Below are 23,648 nucleotides of genomic sequence, written 5' to 3'. Positions count from 1 at the left end.
CTACGATCTTCTCAGCTGACCTCACTATCCACTGCAGGGTCTTGCATTCCGAGATAGTGCAATTTCCAAACCAGGCAGTGATGCAGCTGCTCAATTCAACCCCTGTAGAATGTGATGAGGATGGGGGGGTGGGAGATGGACTTTCCTCAGCCTTTACAAAAAGTAGAGATGCTGCTGGGCTTTCTTTGCTATGGAGCTAGTGTTGAGAGACCACGTGAAATTCTCCGTCAGATGAGCACCAAGAAATTTGGTTAAATAAAGTTCAGAGCTCCGCCAGGTTCTAAAGTCCACCTGCACTGAGACAGGCTAAATAACAGACTTGAACATCCACGTTTTTTGGTATCCGTGGGGGCGTCCCGGAACCAATCTCCCACAGATAAGGAGGGCCGACTGTAGTTTCTGCTGCGTCACCTTATTAAAGTCTGACTAGCTGAATCCTTGATAGCTCAGATATAGAGGTTGTGGTCATTGGTTAATTCTCCTATATTGTAACAATATTATTTAATATATATATAAAAGGAACAGAACAAATCAAATGTTCTTATGAAAGCAAGTTTTCTTACTTAAATTGTTATGTCAGTTCTTGGTGTATGTATCAGTAAAAGGTGAATGCTGTTGATCTATCACTTCAATCTTAGTTTTTATGTTCAAAATTAATAATTTATCAACAACATGTATGTGTTTGCTTCACAGTGGCCGGGCTCATATATTCCTCCCTTTTTTCTATTATCGTTTCCTGACCTTAAGATATGTGTCACGGAGAAATCCTTACTGCAGGTAGGTGCAACATTGTTGAATGTGGTGATCTGTATTACAAAATGTATAAAGTAATATCTAGTTGGATAATCTTCAGAAATACTATATTCAACTCTAAATATTATGAGCAGTAGCTGAACCATTCTTGCTGCAGATCTTAAATATTCAGCCTGAAAAAGGGTCACTGCCTGAAATGTCGACCGTTTATTCATTTCTATAGGTGCTGCCTGACCTGCTGAGTTCCTCCAGCATTTTTTGTGTGATGCTCTAGATTTCCAGCATCTGCAGAATCTCTTCTATGCTGAGGATACAACTTGGGTCATTCAGTATCTCACTAAATAGCACCAAAGTGCAAGAAGCTGAATGGCCACATTCTGTTCCTAGTTTATGTGTTTATTTAACTGTAGATTTAGTTTCAGTTGTAAGAATGCAGTAGTGTTTAATAAAAGAAAATACTGGAAGTAAATAGTTCATCGAGCTGAACTTCAGGAGAGACAAAATAGTCAACATTTCAGCTGGCTGACCTGTTACAGAACTAGGAAAAGTCAGACATCAGATGTCTTTTTGTTTTGTTTAAGAATTAATTAAATTTGCTACACCTATTCATTTGTCGTTATCCAGACTGCACACATTTGGTTTGATGCATTAATAGAGCTTCATCTCACTGTGGCCCCTTCAGTATCTCTTCAGTAATTTTTGTATCTCTATATGATGTAGGGTTGGGATTACTGAGTCTTAGGAATTTTGTATCTTAGTACCAAAATGCAAGGTGTTTATCTAGATTATTTTATGCATGATGCCAACATAGGAAAACTACAGAAGAATACATAAATCTTCTACAGAATTATGGTACACTGTGAAGGAGAAATGTAATTTGGAAAATATGAAGCTCTGGAGGGACAGTAGAAGTCAGTGAAGCATTGACCAAAGTCATCTCATATAACAGAGAAAAATTGAATCTGAGTTGACAGAAAAGGAGTTGAAGAGTGAAGATAACAGAATCACCAATCAGGTGACAAGCTTATCATTCTGTTTTCATCGTGAAGCAGGAAAGATATGTCAGAAGCATTTCCCCAGATATATGACTTTGATGGAGAAAATTGAGAGTTATTGAGGATTAAATAGAGTGCTCAATATACATGAGGTAATGCATCATCTTGGAAACAGTTCTAGCAAGTGAAGAATGTGGTCCAATGAGGTCAATGCCACCAAATGTAAGGGATGTTTGTTGGTTGAACTTGCAAAGCAAGATGAAATTGTCTCCCAAGTATTAAGATTTTTTTGACCCTATTATAGGATATAGAAAAGATCATTGTTTAGTAATATGAGCTGTGACCCAAAAGCATATTCTCTGAGGGGTAGAGTAGATGATTCTATTGACTATCTTTTTAATTAAGGCTGGGTTGAGAATATAGTTGAGAGGAGAATATTGATGTGGGGAGGAATAAAAGGAAAGAAAATACCTGGATATTACTGGATCTTGTGATGTAAAAGGAATCTACAAATCTCTGAAATTTGATGCAAATTTTGAAATTGCTTTAGAAATATAGTACATTGTGCCAGATGCATTGTTTTAGCACAGATATCTAGAATCCTTAGAGCAACTTGTACCTATCTGAATATTCCAGAAAGTCTGAAGTGATAATAGACAGCGCTACAGTTGTATGGTGATAAAGAATTACCTTAGCTATTTGGTGAACAGCATGGAAGAATTCAGGCAGTGACTGTTGGAATCGACTGAACTGCAACCATAGAATTTGAGCTGAACTCCTATCTGTGAACACCAGCCATTCACGGAGGCAAACTACGAGAGCCATCTGTGAATTTTATGCAGACACAGTGCATTATCAAGTTACATATGCTGTCTGAATTTTTGAACTATCCTTGGCATCGTCTTTAAAAAACAATTAGTACTGAGGTACAATTAGTCAGTAGTGAATCACTGAATTCCTAAAGGCAGCAGATTGATGATATGCATGAAAGTGAAAAGGAGACAATATCGGAGATATACGTCATCTAACAACCATTACAGGAATGAACGGAAAGCAGCAACTGTTAAAATCAGTTGGAAGAGTGAAGCAGAAATGGTTAAAGCTGTGTTGTTGCAATGCAGAACCTGATTTTAAAATGATCATTCCTGAAAAATTAATCTCAAATGACAAAAAAAATCCATAACATAAGGCTAAAGGAATAGACAAGTTGCAAAGTATAACCAATTTGTTATCAATAATGGCAAAAATCGCCTAATGAATATAGTCATTCCCATGCATCTATAAACAATATTTATTGCTGGTAAAGTTGGTCACTTTGGAAAAATGACTCAAATTATGATCATGTGAAAACTCATTCTGAGAATCATTTAAATTACATATTTTGAAAAATTTTACAGAATACAACACAGCCAATTAAATGATAGATGCTTTTGTCAAAGGATGCAGTGATTATTTAATATTGATAGCATCATACAGTTATAGTCATGATTTAGATGTCCAAGATTATGTATTTGGGTGCAAGGATAATGTTAGTCTGTCTGAAACAACAAACAGATAATGTGATTCAAATGAACTAATCATCTGTTGGTGACTAACCCTAAAAGAAAAATTGTTTAATGGCTTGTTTGAAGGTAGATTGCATATCAAAAATTGATGTAACTTTACAGAATACAGTCTGTCAACCATCTATTGATAAAAACATCTCTCTTTTACCCAGTGTTGAATGTTGTGGTCGTCACCATTTGCAGATTGATAATTTGCCCAGACTTTTCACCTTGTGTTTTGCCTTTGAGAGTGAGCAATACTGTAGAGATCAGTTGTTTCTGTCTCCTTGTGACATTCTTTTTGCAGTGTTATGAGGAAATTTAGAGTGATGGTAGCAGGTCCTTTGTCTCTCAATGTTTGTGCCACCAATCAAGTATCTGTCCGTACTAATCCCAGTATCCAGCATTGGCACATAGTCTTTAATACTGCAATATGTGAAGGGCTGATCGGGATATTTTTTGAATGTGTGAAACTACATATTCAATATTTTAGAAACAGCTTCTTCACCTCTGCCATCAAATTTCTGAACACTCTATGAACACTACCTCACAATTTTGCTGCTTTTGCTCTGCTTTTTAACAATTTATTTTCACATCTTGCTGTAACTACAGTAATGTTTTAATGTATTGTACAGTACTGCTGCTGCAAAACAACATACTTCACGGCATACGTCAGTAAGAAATATCCTGATTCAGGTTCAGATTCCTGGTTAGAGACTCTTTTTTCTAAGAAGAAATACCCTTAGCAACTTTGTACTCCTCAATCAGGTCCATCTTCATCACTCCAAGGAAAACAAACCCTACCCTATCAACTCTCATCTGTCACTAAATGTGATTAAAAACTGTTTTGCACACTTCCCAGTGCAATCGCAAGCTGGTGGTCAGGTAGTGTCACAGGTTGTGACCCTGGATGTTCCAGAAGCTCCTGTTCTCGGGCAGCTCAGCTCTCTGACATTAAGACACTATCTAGCTTTCCTTTCTCTTACTCCTGTCCATCTTCATCATCTGATGTTGGTGAGTTGCATCTGATGTTTGATAGTGCCACATTGCTATATCCATTTAGGGCAACCATTTGAGTTTCTATGTCCTATTCTCTTACAGTTTTTCCATCTCAGTTTTCGTTTTGCAAACTTAACTACTTTTTAAAACTTCTGAGGATTCCACTAACATCACTATTTCAGAGAGGACATTTTCGGGTTTGAACTGTGATTTTAAAATATCCTGTAAATCATTTGCTTTGTATAAATTATGAATTTATATTTCTCCAGGCGGTGGAGAAGTATTTTACTATCAAAATGCTTAATGATGGAGATGTTCGATGGCATCAGCCATCATAAAGGAAGCAAGCAGTTTAAAATTAAACCATTTGTCGCCCCTTTTGAAACAGTTCCCCATGTAATTGTAACAACAAGATAAACAGAAATATCTAAACAAAAGTTCAATGCAGTTTTATATTGTTGACATTTAAAAGAAACAAATTGATAATCGTTTTAAAATATTTTAAACAAAATATTAAGTTTTTTTAAAAATACTAGTTATTCCCTTTCTTCCCCACAGCCCAAAAATCTCCATTCAAATGAAGCGCTTGTGAATCCCACTCCAGGTCTGACTTGGCACAGGATCTGAGAGCTTATGCTGGGAAATCACAGCCAGCTCCTGCTCCATGGGGAAATCCAGCGGCATAATGTAGCTAAGAAATTGTGTCAGAGCTAGGCTAGTAAGTTCAGATTTCTGTGTTTGTGCAGATGTTAAAACGTCGGGGCAACTCTGCTGAGAAATGCAGAAAATACCCTAAAACCCACTAAATCTCAGACCATTATTTTGATTCGATACCAATGATTAAAATCTCTACTAGGCATTATTTAAAACAAACAATATGTCCTTTTAAAGAGTAAAGAAAAAAAATGTGTATAAAAACTGCAAAGATGTAGGAACTCAACTGTCACAACTAATGGGATTGAGCTTCTACAAATGGAACCAAAGTCAATGTTGTGTGTAATGTGTACTGATGCACCTTGTCAGCCAGTCAGAATTGTACAATAGTCTAGGGTGCAATCAAATTTTCATTAAATGTCAAAAAAATTCTTTCTAACCCAATTGCCCGAGCTGAAATTATCAAGGGCTTCAGCAGCTTCTACTCTCTCGTTACTTCGAATGTCTGCATCTACCGCTGCCCATCTGCCTATTGATTGGTAGGAAGCCCAGAATGGGAATTCCATCTCATTAATCATGTCACAGAACAGGGATTAAGACAAGTCTTTGGTTTAAGCTTCACAGCATCTGACCATTGCCCATCAGTGCGTTTGATAGCTGATGATATGCAAAGAATGCCTGAAGCCCCATGAGGTCATCTGACAGCAGAACTTCTGAACAGCCTTTCTTCACAACTTGGCAAGTGCAACTGGATAACATTGTTTTTTGGCACTGAAGGCCTAAAAGGAGAGAATGCATTGAAAAAAACACTAGCATTATCAATCTTCAAAAGTTTTCTCTTATTAATTGTTTAATTGAAAGTATGCAATTTCAGACTAATGAATCCAACTATCATAATTATCTACACCAGAAGATGTTTAGTTTCCTAAAAATATAATGATTTAAGCTTGTTTTTACCACTGCAGGATGCATCTCCTGCTGTTACTGAAGGACTGACAGGTTTCCATGCCTAACAGAAGTCAGTGCAGCATTGTTATTCACTAAAAGCTTTCAGTAACTGTGCAATTTGTTTTAATTAACAATGCAATAAAAGGAAAGTGAATTTTATTAATTTATGGAAAAATGTCACCGCTGTAGAGATACAACATTTCAGTGCCCCTTCCTTTCTTACCCAATTTTGTTCTAATTTATGTCATTGAAATACCTGAATGAATACACAGTGGAAGATACAGGGAATGGAAACAATTCTAGGAAAAACTGCGGGATGGAACTTAATGGTATTTAATTTCAGTTGGATGAAAATGATTGATGTCATTCGAGTTTTAACCAGTGAGGTGCATTCATTGACACATGCCTTACATTTTTACCCTATGATATTAGTCTAATGCTCCTTTTGAAAACTCAATCAATTTATTTATGTGCATGGCCCAGGGAGTTTAAAAATTATAAGCATAAATGCACCTTCATCAGGCTGCTTTGCCTGTATCTGCTGCTATATTGATTGAAGCTGTCACGGAGCAATGAATCCTTTGATTGCATTCCCAATCCAAGCACAGTTATTGTGTTTGCTGTCATTGGAAATTCTGAGTATTAATAAAGCAGCGAGTGGGGGTGTTGGTAATAAAATAAATCTCTTTACAGGAATAGATGCATTGAACATTAGTTGCAAGTGTCTGTATTGGTTACAACAGTTCTGTTTTTCAATCATATGAATGCCTTTTTAAAAAAAATATGAATTATTGGCTTGTCAGGTGAGCCAGAAAGGTTAATTTTGCACTAAATTCTACATGATTTTGGTTTCCATGTTAACATCAGTGAAAGAATGTAAAATTAATATTCAAATGTTTATAAGGAACACTCCCTTCATTCCATTGACCCCCACATGACCCCACTGTAGTGCTGCTTTTGTCTTCGAGACCAGAGGTCTTGGGATGTAATGGGCTGCTTGCTGTTGGTTTTTGGTACTCTGGTTAGCCTTTTGTTTACAGCACTGAACCTGGTTGCACATAGCCTCAACGTATCACAGCAACCGGTAATTTAGGTAATGTTGTAGTGCATACAGAGTAAGACGTCTGTGGAATGACCAGCTGATGGCATAAAGTCACAGGCAATACGGAATTCACACAAGCACTGCCAAATTGGGCTATGTCAATGAACTTGCTGCAGGAAAAGACCGCACCCTCATGCTCTGTGTTAAAGGGATCGTCTGTTGTTCATATCGAGGGGGTTGAATAGCAGTTGTTGAATCTGTAGAGAGTTTGATTTGCTTAGAGAGCAGAGTTCATCATTTCAGGGAGCTATTGGGGAGGATTTAAACTAATTTGGCAGGGCTAAGGATGGGAGAGTTGGTGTACGATGAGATGCAGTGTTTAGTGAGACTATGGGAAAGGACAGGGCAAAATTGCAGTCAGTAGGTGAAGTGTAAAATGGGGACAAAATCAAAACGGGTGATGAATATGGGACTGAAGGTGTTATATTTGAATACCCGAGGTATACAGAATAATGTAGAAGATCTTGTAGTACAGTTAGACGTTGGCAGGTATGAGATACGGGCATCACTGAGTTGTGGCTGAAAAGGTCATTATTTGGGAGCTTGACATCCAAGGATACTCATTGTCACTTTTACCACGCCCCAACAAACGTGACAAGTTAGCCATAATAAACAAGCAACACAAAATGCAATGCAGATAGACTGAAAAGATACCTGGCTTCTGTACCTATGGTGGGGGAGTCTATGACCAGTGGGCACAGCCTCAGAATAGAGGGATGTCCATTTATAACAGAGATGAGGAAGAATTTCTTTAGCCAGAGGGTGGTGAATCTGGAATGCCTTGCCACTGACAGCTGTGGGACTATACTTAAAGCAAAGGTTGATGGGTTCTTGATTAGTCACAGCATCAAAGATTACATAGACAAGGCAGGAAATGGGGTTGAGGGGAATGATAAATCAACAATGATGGAATAGCAAAGCAGACAAAATGGGCTGAATGGCCTAATTCTGTTCCTATATTTTATGGTCCTATAGGAATAAAAAGAGCAGGGCTACCTGCTAGAAAAGGAGGGATAAAGTGGCCACAAATTTCCATTCGTGAACACGTCTCAGATAATCCTGTAACTGCAAGCTTGTACTTTGGAGGCAGGTTTTCTCCATGGATCTGGTCAAGGAATCTGCCACATCATCCAGGTGAAGATACAGAATAGGGCCCTGGCCGTCCTGCTCATGAAGTAAAGAAGACTTTAGCATTTAATTTCTGTGCCACAGATCTGAGGCCATAAAAGCTGGCACAACAGTTTGCAACCCAGTACTCTACCAGCAGGGTCATAGAGACTTGGTTTGTTCGGAGAGCAGGGTTCATTAGCATTTTGCTTGAAACAAAAAGACAGTGCCTCCTGCAAGGAGTTCCTTGGCTTTGCAGGTGAAGGTTCGATTCTCAGAGCACAATTTCCAAATGTGCAAACCTCTTGAAGCAAACAAGAGCAATCCTTTGAGTTGTGAATCACTTCAAGTTGCTTTCTAATTTTGCTACTTTCCCATCTGCTTGATAGAAATGACCCCTCGTGTTAACCTTCCAGTTCTTAACATTTTGCTGCATTTTCGCATTATTCACTAAACTTACCACATAAAGATAAGGCCAGTAATTAATAGCTCAACAGTCATCTGGATTTTGAAATCAATGCGCACAACAGCCTATCTTAGAACATGAAAAATAAAAAGTGTATTGTATTATTTACTCAAGTTGTGAATGGATTTAGTCAATTTTAAAATAGCTCACTTGTTTTTCTCACTTCTTCTTTTGTTGTCTATCATTATCCCGAAACCCAATCTCTCTGAGCCTCAGCAATACACAGAAAGTCCTAGAGGATCTCAGCAGGTCAGGCAGATTGTATGAAAATGAATAGATAGTTCGCATTTCAGGCCGAGACACTTCTTCAAGACTTTCACTGCCTCGCTTTTTACAGCTACAGTGCCTATAAAAAGTATTCATCCATGCCCCTCTCTGGAAGTTTTCATGTTTTATTGTTTTACAACATTGAATCACAGTGAATTTAATTTGGATTTTTTGACGCTGACCAACAGAAGACCCTTGCCTGTCAAAATGAAAACAAGTTTCTACAAATGTGTCCAAATTTATTACACTCATTAAACAAAAAATAATTGATTGCATAATTACTCAACCCCTTCAAGTCAGTATTTAGTAGATGCACCTTTGGCAGCAATTACAGTCTTGAGTCTGTGTGGATAGGTCTCTATCAGATTGCATGGGGATTGTGAGTGAACAGCCCTTTTCAAATCCAGCCACAAATTCTCAATTGGATTGAGGTCTGGACTCTGACTTGGCCACTCCAAGACATCAACTTTGTTGTTTTTAAGCCATTCCTGTGTACCTTTGTCTTCATGCTTGGGGTCATTGTCTTGCTGGAAAACAAATCTTCTCCCAAGTCGAAGTTGTCATGCAGACTGCATCAGGTTTCCTCCAGGATTTTACTGCATACATTTTACCCTCTGCTTTCACAAGCCTTCCAGGGCCTGCTGCAGGGGGTGAAGCATCCCCACAGCGTGATGCAACCACCACCAAGCTTCACGGTAGGATGGTGTGTTTATGATGATGCGTAGTGTTTGGCTTATACCAAAAATAGCGTTTAGTCTGATGGCTAAAAAGGTTCATTTTGGTTTAACCAGACCATGGAATCTTCTTCCAGCTGACTTCAGAGTCTCCCACATGCCTTCTGGCAAACTCTAGCTGAGATTTCATGTGAGTTTTTTCAACAATGGCTTTCACTTTGCCACTCTCCCATCAAGCTGTGACTGGTGAAGCACCCGGGCAACAGTTGTTGTGTGTACAAAAGCTGGATGAACTCAGCAGGTCGGGCAGCATCCGTTGAAATGAGCAATCAATGTTTCGGACCGAGACCCTTCGTCAGGACCCTTCGGTGTCGGCCTGAAACGTTGACTGCTCATTTCAACGGATGCTGCCCAACCTGCTGAGTTCATCCAGCTTTTGTACGTCTTGATTTGACCACAGCATCTGCAGTGTACTTTGTGTTTACCAGTTGTATGTGCAGCCTCTCCCATCTCAGTCAGTGAAGCTTGTAACTCCTCCAGAGTTGTCATAGGTCACTTGGTGGCCTCCCTCACTAGTCCCCTTCTTGCATGGTCACTTAGTTTTTGAGGACGGCCTACTGGAGACAGATTTATAGCTGCGCCATATTCTTTTCATTCTTGATGATTGACTTACCTGTACTCCAAGGGATAATCAGTAACTTAGAAATTTTCTTGTATCCATCTCCTGATGAGCATTTCAATAACCTTTTCACAGAGTTGCTTGGAGTGTTCTTGCATCTTCATGGTGTAGATTTTGCCAGGATACTGATTCACCAGTAGTTATACCTTCCAGCTTCAGGTGTATTGTTACTGCAATCAGTTGAAACACTGTGACTGCACACAAGTGATCTCTATTTAACTAATTATGTGACTTCTAAAACCGGTTGGCTGCACCAGTGATGATTTAGTGTGTCATCTTAAAGGGAGTGAGTAATTATGCAATAAATTGTTTTGTGTTTAATAATTGTAATAAATTTACACCAATATTCCAAAATTTGTTTTCACTTTAACGTGAAAGAGCCTTTTCTGTTGATCAGTGTTAAAAAAGCCAAATTAAATTCACAGTGATTCAATGGTGTAAAACAATAAAACATGAAAACTTTCAAGGGGGGTGTTGATTACCTCATACACACTGTTTATTGAATTCACCGCTATAATTTGCATCTCAGTGCTTTGGTCCTTTCTGAATCTTTTAATCTGGTCTATTCCCATCTTTCAATATTTTCCCAGCATTCACCAGTGTTCCTGTTGTGTTTGCAGCCCTGCTGTCAGTTCACACATTTGACCGCATATGGGGTATTTTTTTAGCCAGAGGGCTCTGGCAAAAATGTAGAATAAATCTGCCCTACCATCATGTAACTTACTCTGGGTAATTCTGGAGCACTGCAAGTAATCAAGTTTTCTAGTTTTAATGCGTAAATACTAATTGTTATTCCTTCTAAGCATGTATATTGCGGAAAAATTCCTAATACCATTGGAAAACGTGCTTTTAAAATGCAAATAATACACACAAAATACTGGTGGAACGCATGAGGCCAGGAAGCATCTATAGGAAGAAGCACTGTCGACATTTCGGGCCAAGACCCTTCGTCAGGGCCAACGAGGATCAAATTTTGAAAGATGGGGTCAGGCTATTGCAGCAAGGCATGCTTTGGATACTTGTTAAATATTTTATAAGACCTTTGGACTCTGCCCCTATGTGAACAAAATGTGACCTTATGACTTTGTTTATTGATAAATAACTTTATAAGTAGGTTATTATCATAAATGAAAATCTGTTACATCAGGAGAACACCTAATCATCAATAGTTTAATTCTTCAGCAAACCTATAATTTATTTAAAAGATGCTGTGAGGTGATTTATTAAATATTTTAATTTTCCTATATTAATTTGATCAATTCCACTTAAGTAAGCAGCCATTCTACATTAGCTAGATGAACAGACTTGTAAGTAGATCAGACATCCAGTCAATATAAAATGGATAGGCCTTTAATTTATTGCTTTGCTCTGCCTACATTGTCCTGCATGGCAGATATGTGTGTTATGCTTTGAAGTAACTAACTGGCCTTCTACTCTTTATTAACAGGACATTGTTTTATGAGCTTCGAGTGGCAATAGAGCAGCTGACAGCCAGACCTTCCTGTCCAACTTTCCTCCGAAATGCATGTCACAAAGCTATGAAGGTCATTTGTAAGCTGGCTCCAGGGTCATAGAGTGCAAGAGCCTCCTTAACATGAGATAATTTGCAAATGGTGACATTCGTTATACTTAAGAATTCCAGGGGATATTGTTTATGTTGTAGTATTTTTTTGGGTTACTTTTAATTACTGATGACTGAAGTTCGCGTATTGCTATAATGTTTTACGTTTCTCAACTTCAGGTGATGAGGGTTACCTTTTTAATAGTATGTTTGCATTAGATTAATTGCTATTAGAATGGATTTTATATAAATGTGGGGGCACAATTTGTTCAGAGGATTGTGTGAATAGTCCATTCATGTGCAAAACAGATATTGGATTTCCAGCGTATGTTGATCATCCATTTTCTTGTTTTTTTTTCTAAAGCAAATGTAACCTGAATATGCATTATCTTGAACATCTCCTCTCCATGTAAAGAATCAGCATTGTTGCATTGCAAGAATTTAAAATAGAACTAGTAAATAGTTTATTTTTAAAAATTGGTTATTTAGTGCTAGGTCAGTGTAAACCTTGACTAAAATTTGCATGTTTAATAGGTGTAAATGTTAAATAAGCATAGGGCTAGTTTTTAAATAATTACTGTGAAGTGCACATAAAGCTTATTGCTCAGGCTCTTTTAGTTTGTTGGCACAAATGACTTCCATTTTTTCAGCTTGCCCTCAGGGATTGATAACTTTTAAGTTTTTGTTTAATGAGGTTAATAAATTAAGCTGATAACTGACACTTTGTAAGAATCTTCCAAATAAGTTACATAGGTCAGCTTTGTTTACCAGTGGTCTGTTTAATATTTCATGAATGTATCAATAACATTACTGTGAACTGGTATCTGACACAAGTACTGTGAAGGTCATTTTTTTGTTTTGGCAGATTACAATGGATGGTGTTTCAGTAAAATGTTTTCTGATGCAGTGGACCTTACTATTCTCCATCACTCTGAATAATTTTTTGCAGATATTTTTAGGAAGCAGGTATTTTGATGAATTTAAACTTATAACTGTCCCTAGATAAATCTGCTTTCTACCAATATGGATAATAGAACTATGTTTGAGTGCACAACTATACTTGTACTTGACATCTTCAAACCGATCAATTACTAAAGCAAAAGCAAACTAAACTCTGGATACAGATTCCCTGTGATAAAACATGGTAGAAATTCTCAGCTAATCAGGTAGTATCTGTGGAATTCAGTGATGTGAAAGCTTAACTCTAATTCTTCCTCCTAGTGGCGTGCTCAATGATTTTTCGGCAGGACTGTCAGTACTCCACTGGTTTAAACTGAGGTGCAAGTAATTTCAGCTGCCGATCTTACATTGATTTTAAATATAACATTTAAAAAATACAAATTCATGTAAATAACATGTGTAGGATATTATAAATAAGGCACCTGAAATTCTCAGAGAATTTACATCTTTAGTCATGCTACCTTGACGTAGAGGGTCATCTCTGACTTGACCACATAAAGGAGCTGATGGAGTGGCATATTTTCTTTAAGAGAAGAACAAATTGTCTAGCTTTTCACCTGGCTGAGCAAGCAGTGGTCTGGGACCAGTTGTTTTCTCCCAACTTTGTCTTTTTCCAGCCAGCCCCCGTCCCCCTTTCTCCACATCCCACCACCACCTTTTGGTTCGCATATTGCCATAATAGCTGAAGTGAAGATTTGCCTGCAAGACTCTGCATTCGACCTTACCTATTATTTTCAACTTGAACAAAATCCTACATGAACTCCTGAGGATGGGGCACAGCAAGGAAGATCAAAACCGAGAAGGACTCCACATTCCCTGTTTTTATGCAAAACTATTTCTTTATTACTACTTACTTACCACTGGTATCTAGGGGAGCAACGTAGGTCCTCCATCTCTGGCAGTGTTTAGGATTGCTTCCATCATATCAGTATCTTTCTCTCGGTATTCACTATTGTCTGGCATGCATGACCCAAATGGAGGCTCAGGAATACCACTGCACTCTAACCTATAAGGGTTCTTCATTGATGTTTCCATAAAAATTTTGTTTTACCAGTCAGGGTTGTTAACCCTGAGCTGAACCCCTGAACTTGGGGGATGGGTGGACCACTCTGCCCTTTAACCTGTTTGGCATGGGTGATCCTACCAAGAGATATTGTATAAATCCCTGACTCCAGCCAATGTACAGGTCATCGAGGCCCGCAAGCCTCCAAACCACAACATGGTTGTAGTGCTGACAGTAATAGAAGGCAGCTATTTCTTTAAGTCAGAAGAAATGCTAAAGGGAATAGACAAGTTAGAGTTGGGGAATTACTTCGATGAGTTGAGGGTTGAGTCAACTACTCTCTATAATAATAGGGTTTTTAGCCCAAAATTGAGAAGTTTGGCTGTTTGTTTAGTTAAGCATTAAATCGCTTTGGTATATATTGAGTTTTAGAATTTGTGTAAAATCACTGAGGAAATCATTAAAATTGTAGAAACCATGTTCAGCATAATTAAAAGGCTTCAAAGTTTGTCTTTTATTACAAACATTATTGATAATAATGCTAAAGAAATATAAATTGTATTTCCATTCAAAGTTTGAGTTTTATTTACATGAGAGACACCAACTGGATTTTTCACCAGAAAACAATCAGATTCTGTTATGTCAACTGTTGATTGTTGCTGATTAGGCCATTCTCTATAAAACACCATTTTAAACCTTAAATTCATGCATTGGAAAAACTTTATAATGTGACTGATGTTATAATGCTTACATTGAGCATGAGATATAAATAGAATTCCGTAATTGCCTATTAAGCTTTTTTTTAAACCATCCTTTTTTTTTTGCATACTTTGTTTCATTGTTAATTACAAACTTGCAGAAGGGTTGTTTAATGTTTTCCAATTCCACATTAAATAGCTTTGGCAGCATTAGACTTTTCCCATCACAGTGGAATTTACTCTGATAACCTTAGAAGTTATATCGCCTCAAATATTTGATCGATCAATAGCTGTCCGGGGTACTATTTATAAAGTGCTATGCACCTTAAAGAAGAAAAATAATTGAATCCGTTGGTAAAATTGAGGGCTGTGCTAATATTTGCAGTAGCTAAGCAAAGAAAGACTGTCACTGCTGAGCTCCTGTCATAAAACAACATTGAATTCATAGGAAGTCCATCAACATCTGCAATAAGCCAAGATACATCACATGAAAGTCTAGAATATAAAAGAAATGTTGTTTCTTTAAAAGGATATTGCTCAGTTTTAGTTACCTTTGAGAATGTGCTGGTAACCTGCAGTTTTGAAACAGTTTAGTTCTTCCAGTGAAGGTACTCCCACAGATTTGATCAGGGGGCTGTTCCAGGAGTTAGACATAGTAGCAATGAAAGGAGAGTGGTAAATTTCTAAGTCAGCATTGTGTGTGAATTGGAGTGGAACTCGAAGTTAATTCCATCCATCGTGTTTGCTAGCCTTAAAAATTCAGAAGTTGCATGTTGCAACAATTTCTGAAATTTATCATCTTATGTCTGAAAACTTTTTGTTCAGACTAAAGGAGCCTAATATTTCAATAACAGGGACTTAATTAAAATTGTTCAGGATGATATAATTATTACAATTATTTCCAACTTCCTTATTTCAAATTTGAGGAATACTATGCGCATTCTACACTCAGGTACAGGAGTGGAACCAGGTGTGGTCTTTTGCTGCTGTAGCCCATCCACTTCTAGATTCAATGTGTTGTGTGTTCAGAGATGCTGCTCTGTACACCACTGTTGTAATGCGTGGTTTTATGGATTACTGTAGCCTTCCTGTCGGCTTAAACCAGTCTGGCCAACCTCCTCTGAGCTCTTACATTAACTGGGTGTTTTCACCCACAGAACTGCTGCTCTCTGGAAGATTTTGCTTTTTGCACCATCCTCTAAACTCTGGAGCCTGTTGTGCATGAAAATCCCAGGAAATCAGCAGTTCCTGAGATACTTAACCCACCAATAATCATTCCATGATCAAAGTCTCTTAGGATCATATTTCTTTACCATTTTAGTTTTTGATCTGAACAAAAACTGAACCTCTTGACCACGCATCCATGGTTTTATGCATTGAGTTGTAGCCACGTGTTTGGCTGATCAGATATTTGAATTAACAAGCAGGTGTACCTAATAAAGTGGCCACAGAGTGTATATATTAATTTCAGCATCCTAAGAAATGTTATTCTTTACTGCTTAATGAGCCTAATTTCTCTCCCAAGGGCAGCCATGATATTCAAGTCCGTTTTGCTTATGTGCACTTATTTTTAAAAGAATCAATAGGCTTGTATTTTTCTTCCTGTTTCAATTTTTAGTTTATTATATATTCAGGAAGTCTAATTCATTGTTTGCCACTATAGATTTTGCTACTCTTTCAGTCAATGTTAGGTTGCTAAATTAGTGCTGTTATAAAATCAAAAATGTTTAAATATAATGATGTATTATCAGACGTGTAGCTTAAATAGCTGGATTGGAGCTACAACACTGTGCTTGGTAGCTTTGAACTTTTTATAAGAACTTCCATATATGACCACAATGCTAAAATAAACATCCAGATTGCCATAAATTTAAAAATATTGCACTAACGAATGCAATACTTCACTCTCATTTTATTTTAGGATATTTGAAGTAGTGATCTGGTGGTTTAGTAAAAGATTTTGTAGTCAACACTGACATTAAAGTAACCTACCCACAGTGATCTAGAGTTCCTTGTGATTTAATTCACATTTTCTGGTCCTCTTTTCTTTTGAGAATCAATTTTATGAGGATCCAAAGTAGTCAGCAACATTCATGTTAATAAGCAGGTTAAGCAGTCAATTTTATCGAAGGATTCTTTGAAACAGGAAACTAGGAAGAAAAAGCCATGACTTTTATGCAATGTTTTAAATTCTTACCAGAGTGGAACATGCCAGGGTGAAGTAGAAGCTGAAATGTCTTAACCTTTGAAAATGAATATATCTTTTGTTCCTTTATAATAGCCATTATATTTTGCAATATTTTTCCAAGGAAATTAACCCACAAAATTATTTTAAGATCATAAAGATTTTAAAGCAATATAATAATGCTATAATTTCTAGTTAACACCATCTACAACATGTTTAACATTTACTGGGTCACCTACACTTAAAATAATGTGGCAGAGGCTGAAGTTCATTTCAGTTCATTTGATCATACTGGAGGAGATTGCAAAATAGCACATTGTACAAATGATCAAAAAGTCACTGAATACACCATTTGAATTTCTACATTTAGTTTTCCACATTTAACTACAAAGACTTGTACTGAAAAACTCATTGTCAGTTTCACTGTATGATGATAGTAAATGCTTAAAACAGTTTGTATATAGCAAGTGTTAAATAGTTCCAATATGATGAAATAATCAAATAAACTGTAAATATTAATGAAAACAGTGATGAATGACTGTTTTATAAATCTTAGTAACAGCAAGTTGCCTAAAATTTATCATTCATTAGTTAATCAAAATGATCTTAGAAATATTTAAAGTTACACACACACAATATTTTTTCTTAGTGTATACTTACACATGCATAGAAATGATTGATCTATCTTATCAGTAATGAAAATTATAGAGCTGTTGCAGTACAATGTTTGTTTGTAAAAGACATTTTAAGTACATTTGAGATATAATATTGGCAGAGAGTTTGAATGCTTAGCAGCAAAAATATATAGAGAAGCAGTAAAAATTAAAATTGATATTTCAAAATTAAGTATGCATTTTATACATTGGAAACAGTATCAACTTCATAAACTGGCATCTGGTCAGTGAGAGTACTATTCAGTTGAGGGGAAAAATGGACATCTGGCATGAATTCATCTCTTTTTATATATTTAAATAGCTTTGCTATTTCTGTCCGTTCATCCGCTCATAGGGAGTCGTATGTAATGAAGCATGTAGTTGTAACTAGGCTATACCTCAGCTGGAAAATGTCAAATTATATTATGTATTCTTCAAAAGCATAAATCATGCTTAAGATTTCTTTTTAAAATGTGAAGGTAACGGGAGAAAAATTGACGATTTTGATAATAAGTCACCAGGAATTACAAGATGGATTTCATAAAAAAAACTTCCATGTTATTGTTGTCAGAAGCAGAGATCTCAGGAGACCTTAAGTATTCATGGTACAAATGTGATTATAAAGATTGTAAGATTATGCAGATGTTCGAATGTACTGGGGAATCTCAGGCAGCCTTTATGCTTTGAATGCCACATTTGAATGTTAAACAATGCCTTTGAGAGACAAGCACAGTCATAAATAGGTTTTAATTATTTCTTGTGTATCATCAAGATGTGGACCTGTGTGCTTTAAATGTTTGTGTTTGTAAAATATTAATTAAAAAGCATATATATCTGACTCTGCAGATCCATTCAACAATGACCAGCAATGTCTACCTTTTGTGATGATGTCTTCATAATAAAGATAAAGGAACAGACACTGAGTCAGATTGCAGGAAGTTTATGCTAATTATTTCTATTACAATTGTAATAATGTGCAGTATTGTTTTGTTATTGATGCTTATTCTTTGAACATACATTTTTGTGTGTTCTACACTCTGTAATGCAATGCATACTTGAAATAAACAGAATAATAAACTTATTTCCAGCACCTAATTCAGCAGCTGTTTCTGAGTTTGTTTATTTTAAGATTTATTAAATGGTCACATCTTTGGAAGCTGGGGCTTCTGCTAAACGTTATAAATTGCTGGTCAGTAAGGAAACAATCTTTCATATCTATAGGATATTTAGATTTTTAATGTTCAGATGGTCATAGAAAATACCAAGAAATGAGGAGTTTTCTTATCTTATTCCAAAGAATTGTTGTTAGTATTTACTACTAGTCAAAGGACATTGCCGCTTTGAGTTAAGTGATCATTTTTAAATTATTCAGAGAAATTAATATCTTAGGCTAGAAACAGCAGCATTTATTAATAGTTAATATAGTCTTCATGCCGGCAGATTCAAGCATACCAAGTGAAAAATAAAGGGCCTTTGCAAATAAAAATTTGTAATCATTACTCAATGGCTCTTATTACTATAATAAAATATATTTTGTCATTAAAATTCTTGGATCTTTATGAAAAGTTTAACTAAACGCTTAAGTAGAGGAGCGGTTGTGAGGAAAGTAAACGTTAAGCTTACGTACAAAGACAGGAACCAAAAGGTTGAGTATAATGTGACTAATATTCTGAGTTGCATTTATTTCAATGCAATGTGTATTTTAGGTTCAGCTGATGGTGTTAGAACATGGATTAGCACGTGGAATTACAATATTTTAACCATTAGTGAGACTTGGTTGCAGGAGAGGCAGGACAGGCAGTTCAATGTTCTGGGGTTCCTTTCTTTCAGGCTTTACACAGTGACAGGGATTATTTGTAAGTCAAAATGTCACAGCAGTGCTCAGACAGGTCAGACTGGAAGGCTCATCTACTGAAGCTATATGGGTGGAACTGAGGAATAAAAAAGGGAATGATGATGTTTTCCGGAAAGTTGTCTTTATAGGGATCCCAACTACAGAAAGTATAATACTGGATCTCTTATTAGGAAACAAGACAGGGCAGGTGACAGAAATGTGTTTAAGGGAACACTTTGGATCCATTGATCATCATTCCATTATTTTCAAGATATTTAGAACATTTATGCCCAAATACAGAACTGGTCCTTGGGTTGAGAATCTAAATTAGAGGAAGACCAATTTTGATGGCATCAGAAAGGATTTGGCAGATGTAGATTGGGATAGGTTATTTTCTGGCAAATGGTTATTTGGTCAGTGGGAGTCCTTCAATAATGAAATATTGAGAGTACAGAGATTGTACGTTCCTGTTAAAATAAATGGCAAGACTAACAGGTTTAAGGAACATTGGCTTTCAAAGGATATTGAGGCCCTAGTTAGGAAGATGGAGGAGGAGGTGCAAGGAAGGTATAGACTGCAAGGAACAAATGAGGCACTTGAGGAGTATAAGAAATGCAAGGAAACACTTAAAAGGGAAATCTGGAGGGCTAAGAGAAGGCATGAATTTGTTTTGGCAGACAAGAAAGAGAATCCCAAGGGCTTCTATATATTAAGAACAAAAGGACGGCAAAGGAAAAAAATTGTCCACTTAATGTTAAGTAAGATAATCTATAGATGTAGCCAAAAAATAGGGATATCTGAAATTGATTTTTGCATCTGTATTTACTCAGGAGGTGGACACAGAGTCTAAAGAATGGAGGCAAAACAGTAAAAGCGTATCCAGATTACAGAAGAGGGGGTGCTTACAGCAAATTAGGTTGAGTAAGTCCCCAGGGCCTGACAAAGTATACCCCTGGAACTAGTGGGAGGCAAGTGCAGAAAGCTGGGGACGTGGCAGAGGTATTTAAAATGAGCTGAGCTACAGTGAGATACTGGAGAATAGCTAATGTTGTTCAAGAAAGGTGGTAAGAATAAGCCGGGAAATAATAGGCCTGTTATTGGAATGATAGGCCTTAATAAGTTATTGGAAGGTATTTGAAGGGACAGGATATGTAGGTATTCGGATAGTGGCTTATTAGAGTCAGCCATCATGGCTTTGTGTAAGCTAGGTAGTGTCTCATCAATCTTACAGTTTTTCCAAGGAGATTACCAGGAAAGTTGAAGAAGGAAAGGCTGTGGATGAGGTTCACATGGACTTTAGCAAGGCCTTGGACAAAGTCTTGCATAGGTTCAGGCTCATGGCATTCAGGATGAAGTAGTAAATTGGATTCAACTTTGGCTGAGAAGGAGATGCCAGAGACTGGAGGCTTGTGGCTGGTCGTGTGCCACAGAGATCTGTGCTGGATTCATTGTTATCTGTCATCTGTATTAATGATCTGGATGATAATGTAGTAAACTGGATCAACATATTTGCAGGTGACACCAAAACTGGGAATGTAGTGGATAGCATGGAAGACTATCAAACCTTGCAATGGGATCTAGACCAGCTGGAAGAATGGGCTAAAAAAAAAAAATAGGAGATGGAACTTAATGCAGACAAGTGTAAAATGGGATGTCAAGCCAGACTTACACAATGAATGGTAGAGCACTGAAGTGTGCAGTAGAACAAAGGGATCTGGGATACAGATACATAATTCCTCAAAAGTGGTACAGGATTGATAGGATCATAAAGAGCTTTTGGCACATTTGCCTTCATAATCAAAGTATTGAATACAGGACTTTGGATGATAACGTTGTATAAGACATTGGTGAGGCCAAATTTGGAGTATTGTGTGTGGTTTTGGTCACCCACCTACAGAAAAGATATCAATAAGATTGAAAGAGTAAGAGGAAATTTACAAGGATGTTGCCAGCATTGAAGATCAGAGTTATAGGGAAAAGTCGAGTAAGTTACGACTTTATTCCCTGGAGCATAAGAGAATGAGGGGAGATTTGATAGAGGTATACAAAATTATGAGTGGTATAGACAGGGTAAATGTAAGCAGGCTTTCTCCACTGAGGAGGTTGTGTGCAACTACAACTAGAGGTCATGGGTTAAGGATGAAAAGTGAAATATTTAAGGGGAACCTGTGGGGGGGGGGAATCTTCTTCACTCAAAGGGTGGTGCAAGTAATGGATGCAGTTTCAACAGAAATTTGGATAAGTATGTGGATGGGAGGGGTTTGGAGGTTTTTGGTATGGTTGCAGTCAGTGGGAATCAGCGGAATTAACAGTTCAACACAGACTAGTTTCTGTGCTGTAGCACTCTATAACTCTATTTGAGAAACAACCTTATTTAAGCTTCAGTTTGCCATCTGTCTTTGCAGAAATTTTGTTCTGGAGTTTCATATAAAAACACAAGTATCAGTATATTTGCACTGGCATTTGCTGAAGGTCAGAATGTAGTTTGTGGCCATGTGATTGTTATCCCCAATCAAGCTGCTTTGGGAAATACAGAACTGAATTGAGTTTGCTCAGCTAAATCCACCTGTACAATGGAAATGGATTTAAATACAAAAATCCTTTATCACTTCACATCAATTCCTATTTCTCCATTGATTATTTTGGTAAAAATTAGAGCAATACACTGTTTGGAATGTCAGTCTATCCCTGCCAGCAACTCCTAGAGTTACACATTCAATATGTATTCCTGTTGTTATATTTCCTCTATTATAATAATATTTTGAGTATTATTCATATTGCATATCCTGAGCCACTATGTTTATGCTGCTTGAAAGCAACTCCATTCTTAAGCACAAGAAACTCTGCAGATGCGGAAAATCCAAATCAACACACACAAAATGCTGGAGGAACTCCAGCATCTGTGGAAATGAATAAGCAGTCGCCATTTTGAACCAAGACCCTTCTTCAAGACTGGAATGGCAAGGGGAAGGTGCCAGAATAAAAAGGTGGGGGAGGGGAAGGAGGATAGAAGGTTAAAGGTGAAGCAAGGTGGGTGGAAAAGTTAGACAGCTGGAGCTGAAGGAATCTGAGGGGAGAAGAGTGGACCTTAGAAGAAAGGGAAGGAGGGGCACAACAGAAGGAGGTGTTAGACAGGTGAGAAGAGCTAAGAAGCCTTAGTGGGGAATAGAAGAGGGGAAGGGGAGTGATTTTTTTTTTTACTGCCATCAGGTTGGAGCTACCAAGGCAGAATATAAAGTGTTGCTCCTCCACCCTAGAGTGGCCTCATCATGGAACAAGAGGAGATCATGGACAAGCATGTTAGAATGGGAATGAGAATCAGAATTAAAATGTTTGGCCCCAGTAAAATTCCACTTTTGGCAGTTGGAGCAGAGGCGCTCAACAAAGCAGTCTCTCAATTTACGACAGTTCTCACCAATGTAGAATAGGCCACGTCAGGTCCACCTGATACAATAAGGTGACTTGCAGATTCACAGGTGAAGTGTTCCTTCATGTGGAAGGGCTGTTTGGGGCCATGAATGAAGGTGAAATGTCCCTCTTCAAAGAATGAGGGTTCTTTTCTTCCACCATTGTCGTTGCCTTCACCCACACTTCTCTATTTCCCAGACATCCGCACTCACCCCATCTTCCTGCTGCCTTAACAGTGATAGAGTTCCTCTTTTCCTTACCTATTGTACCACCCCATGAGTGTCCACATCCAACACTTCGTTCTCCACATCTTCTACCATCTCCAAAGGGTTCCTCCCACCAAACACATCTTTACCTCCCCCCTCCCAACTCTTCGCTCTGTGCAAAGATCGCACCCTCCATGATTACCTTGTCCATTAATCCTTCCCCAATAAACTTCCTCCCAGCACTTATCCCTGCAAGCAGTCAAAGTGCTACACCTACCCATTTACCTCCTCCCTCCCTCACCCACATTCAGGGCCCCAAACAGTCATTTCACATGAAGCAAAGCTAGACCTGCAGATCTGCTGGGGTTGTCTATTGTATCAGGTGGTCCTGAAGTGGCCCCCTCTACACAAGCTTCAAAGTACATTTAATGTCTGAGAAATGTATACCGTATACATCCTGAAATGGTTTTTCTTCACAACCATCCGCGAAAACAGAGGAGTGCCCCAAAGAATGAGCTACAGTTAAATGTTAGAACCCCAAAGTCCCCCACCCAGCTCCACGCATAAGCAGCAGCAAGCAACCATCCTCTCTCCCCCTCCCATAGGCAATAAAACAGCATCAGTACCCGTCACCGAGCACTCAAGAGTGAGCAAAGCAATGGCAGAGACACAGACTTGCTGTTACACTAAAGACCATGATTCACCTGATATTCAACATACCACCAGCTCTCTCTCTCCCTAATAAGGGAGAAAGAGGTGTCTCCGTTTTCACAGTGAGCAGGGAGACATTAACAAACAACTCGCTAGTTTATGATGTTAAAAGTCAGTTGCGTCACTTTTTACAGGCTCTGTGCCCAAAGATCTGGGCACACAGCTGTAGATATTCCAACGTCCCCGATAACACACAGGTCTCCTGCCCCGACACCAACCTTTGATCCGTCTCCAGAGCCCT

The 23,648-nt window shown here is 37.8% G+C and overlaps 1 protein-coding gene across 4 annotated transcripts in view; it reads left to right on the top strand.

Annotated features, from left to right (window-relative positions):
• LOC132398202 (transmembrane protein 33-like) overlaps positions 1-18,335 on the top strand; it is a 133,267-nt gene extending 114,932 nt beyond the window's left edge. For all 4 annotated transcript variants that reach the window (XM_059977295.1, XM_059977293.1, XM_059977296.1 and 1 more), the window contains 2 exons: positions 694-777; positions 11,636-18,335. In XM_059977295.1, the coding sequence (XP_059833278.1) occupies positions 694-777; positions 11,636-11,762 (211 nt within the window). In that variant the 3' untranslated portion in view covers positions 11,763-18,335. The remainder of the gene's footprint in view (positions 1-693; positions 778-11,635) is intronic.
• The last annotated feature ends 5,313 nt before the right edge of the window (positions 18,336-23,648 follow it).

The sequence above is a fragment of the Hypanus sabinus genome, chromosome 8, assembly GCF_030144855.1.
Source record: "Hypanus sabinus isolate sHypSab1 chromosome 8, sHypSab1.hap1, whole genome shotgun sequence".
Taxonomy (NCBI): Eukaryota; Metazoa; Chordata; class Chondrichthyes; order Myliobatiformes; family Dasyatidae; genus Hypanus; species Hypanus sabinus.
The sequence above is the reverse complement of the archived record's forward strand: the minus strand, read 5'-3'. Positions and strand labels throughout refer to the sequence as shown.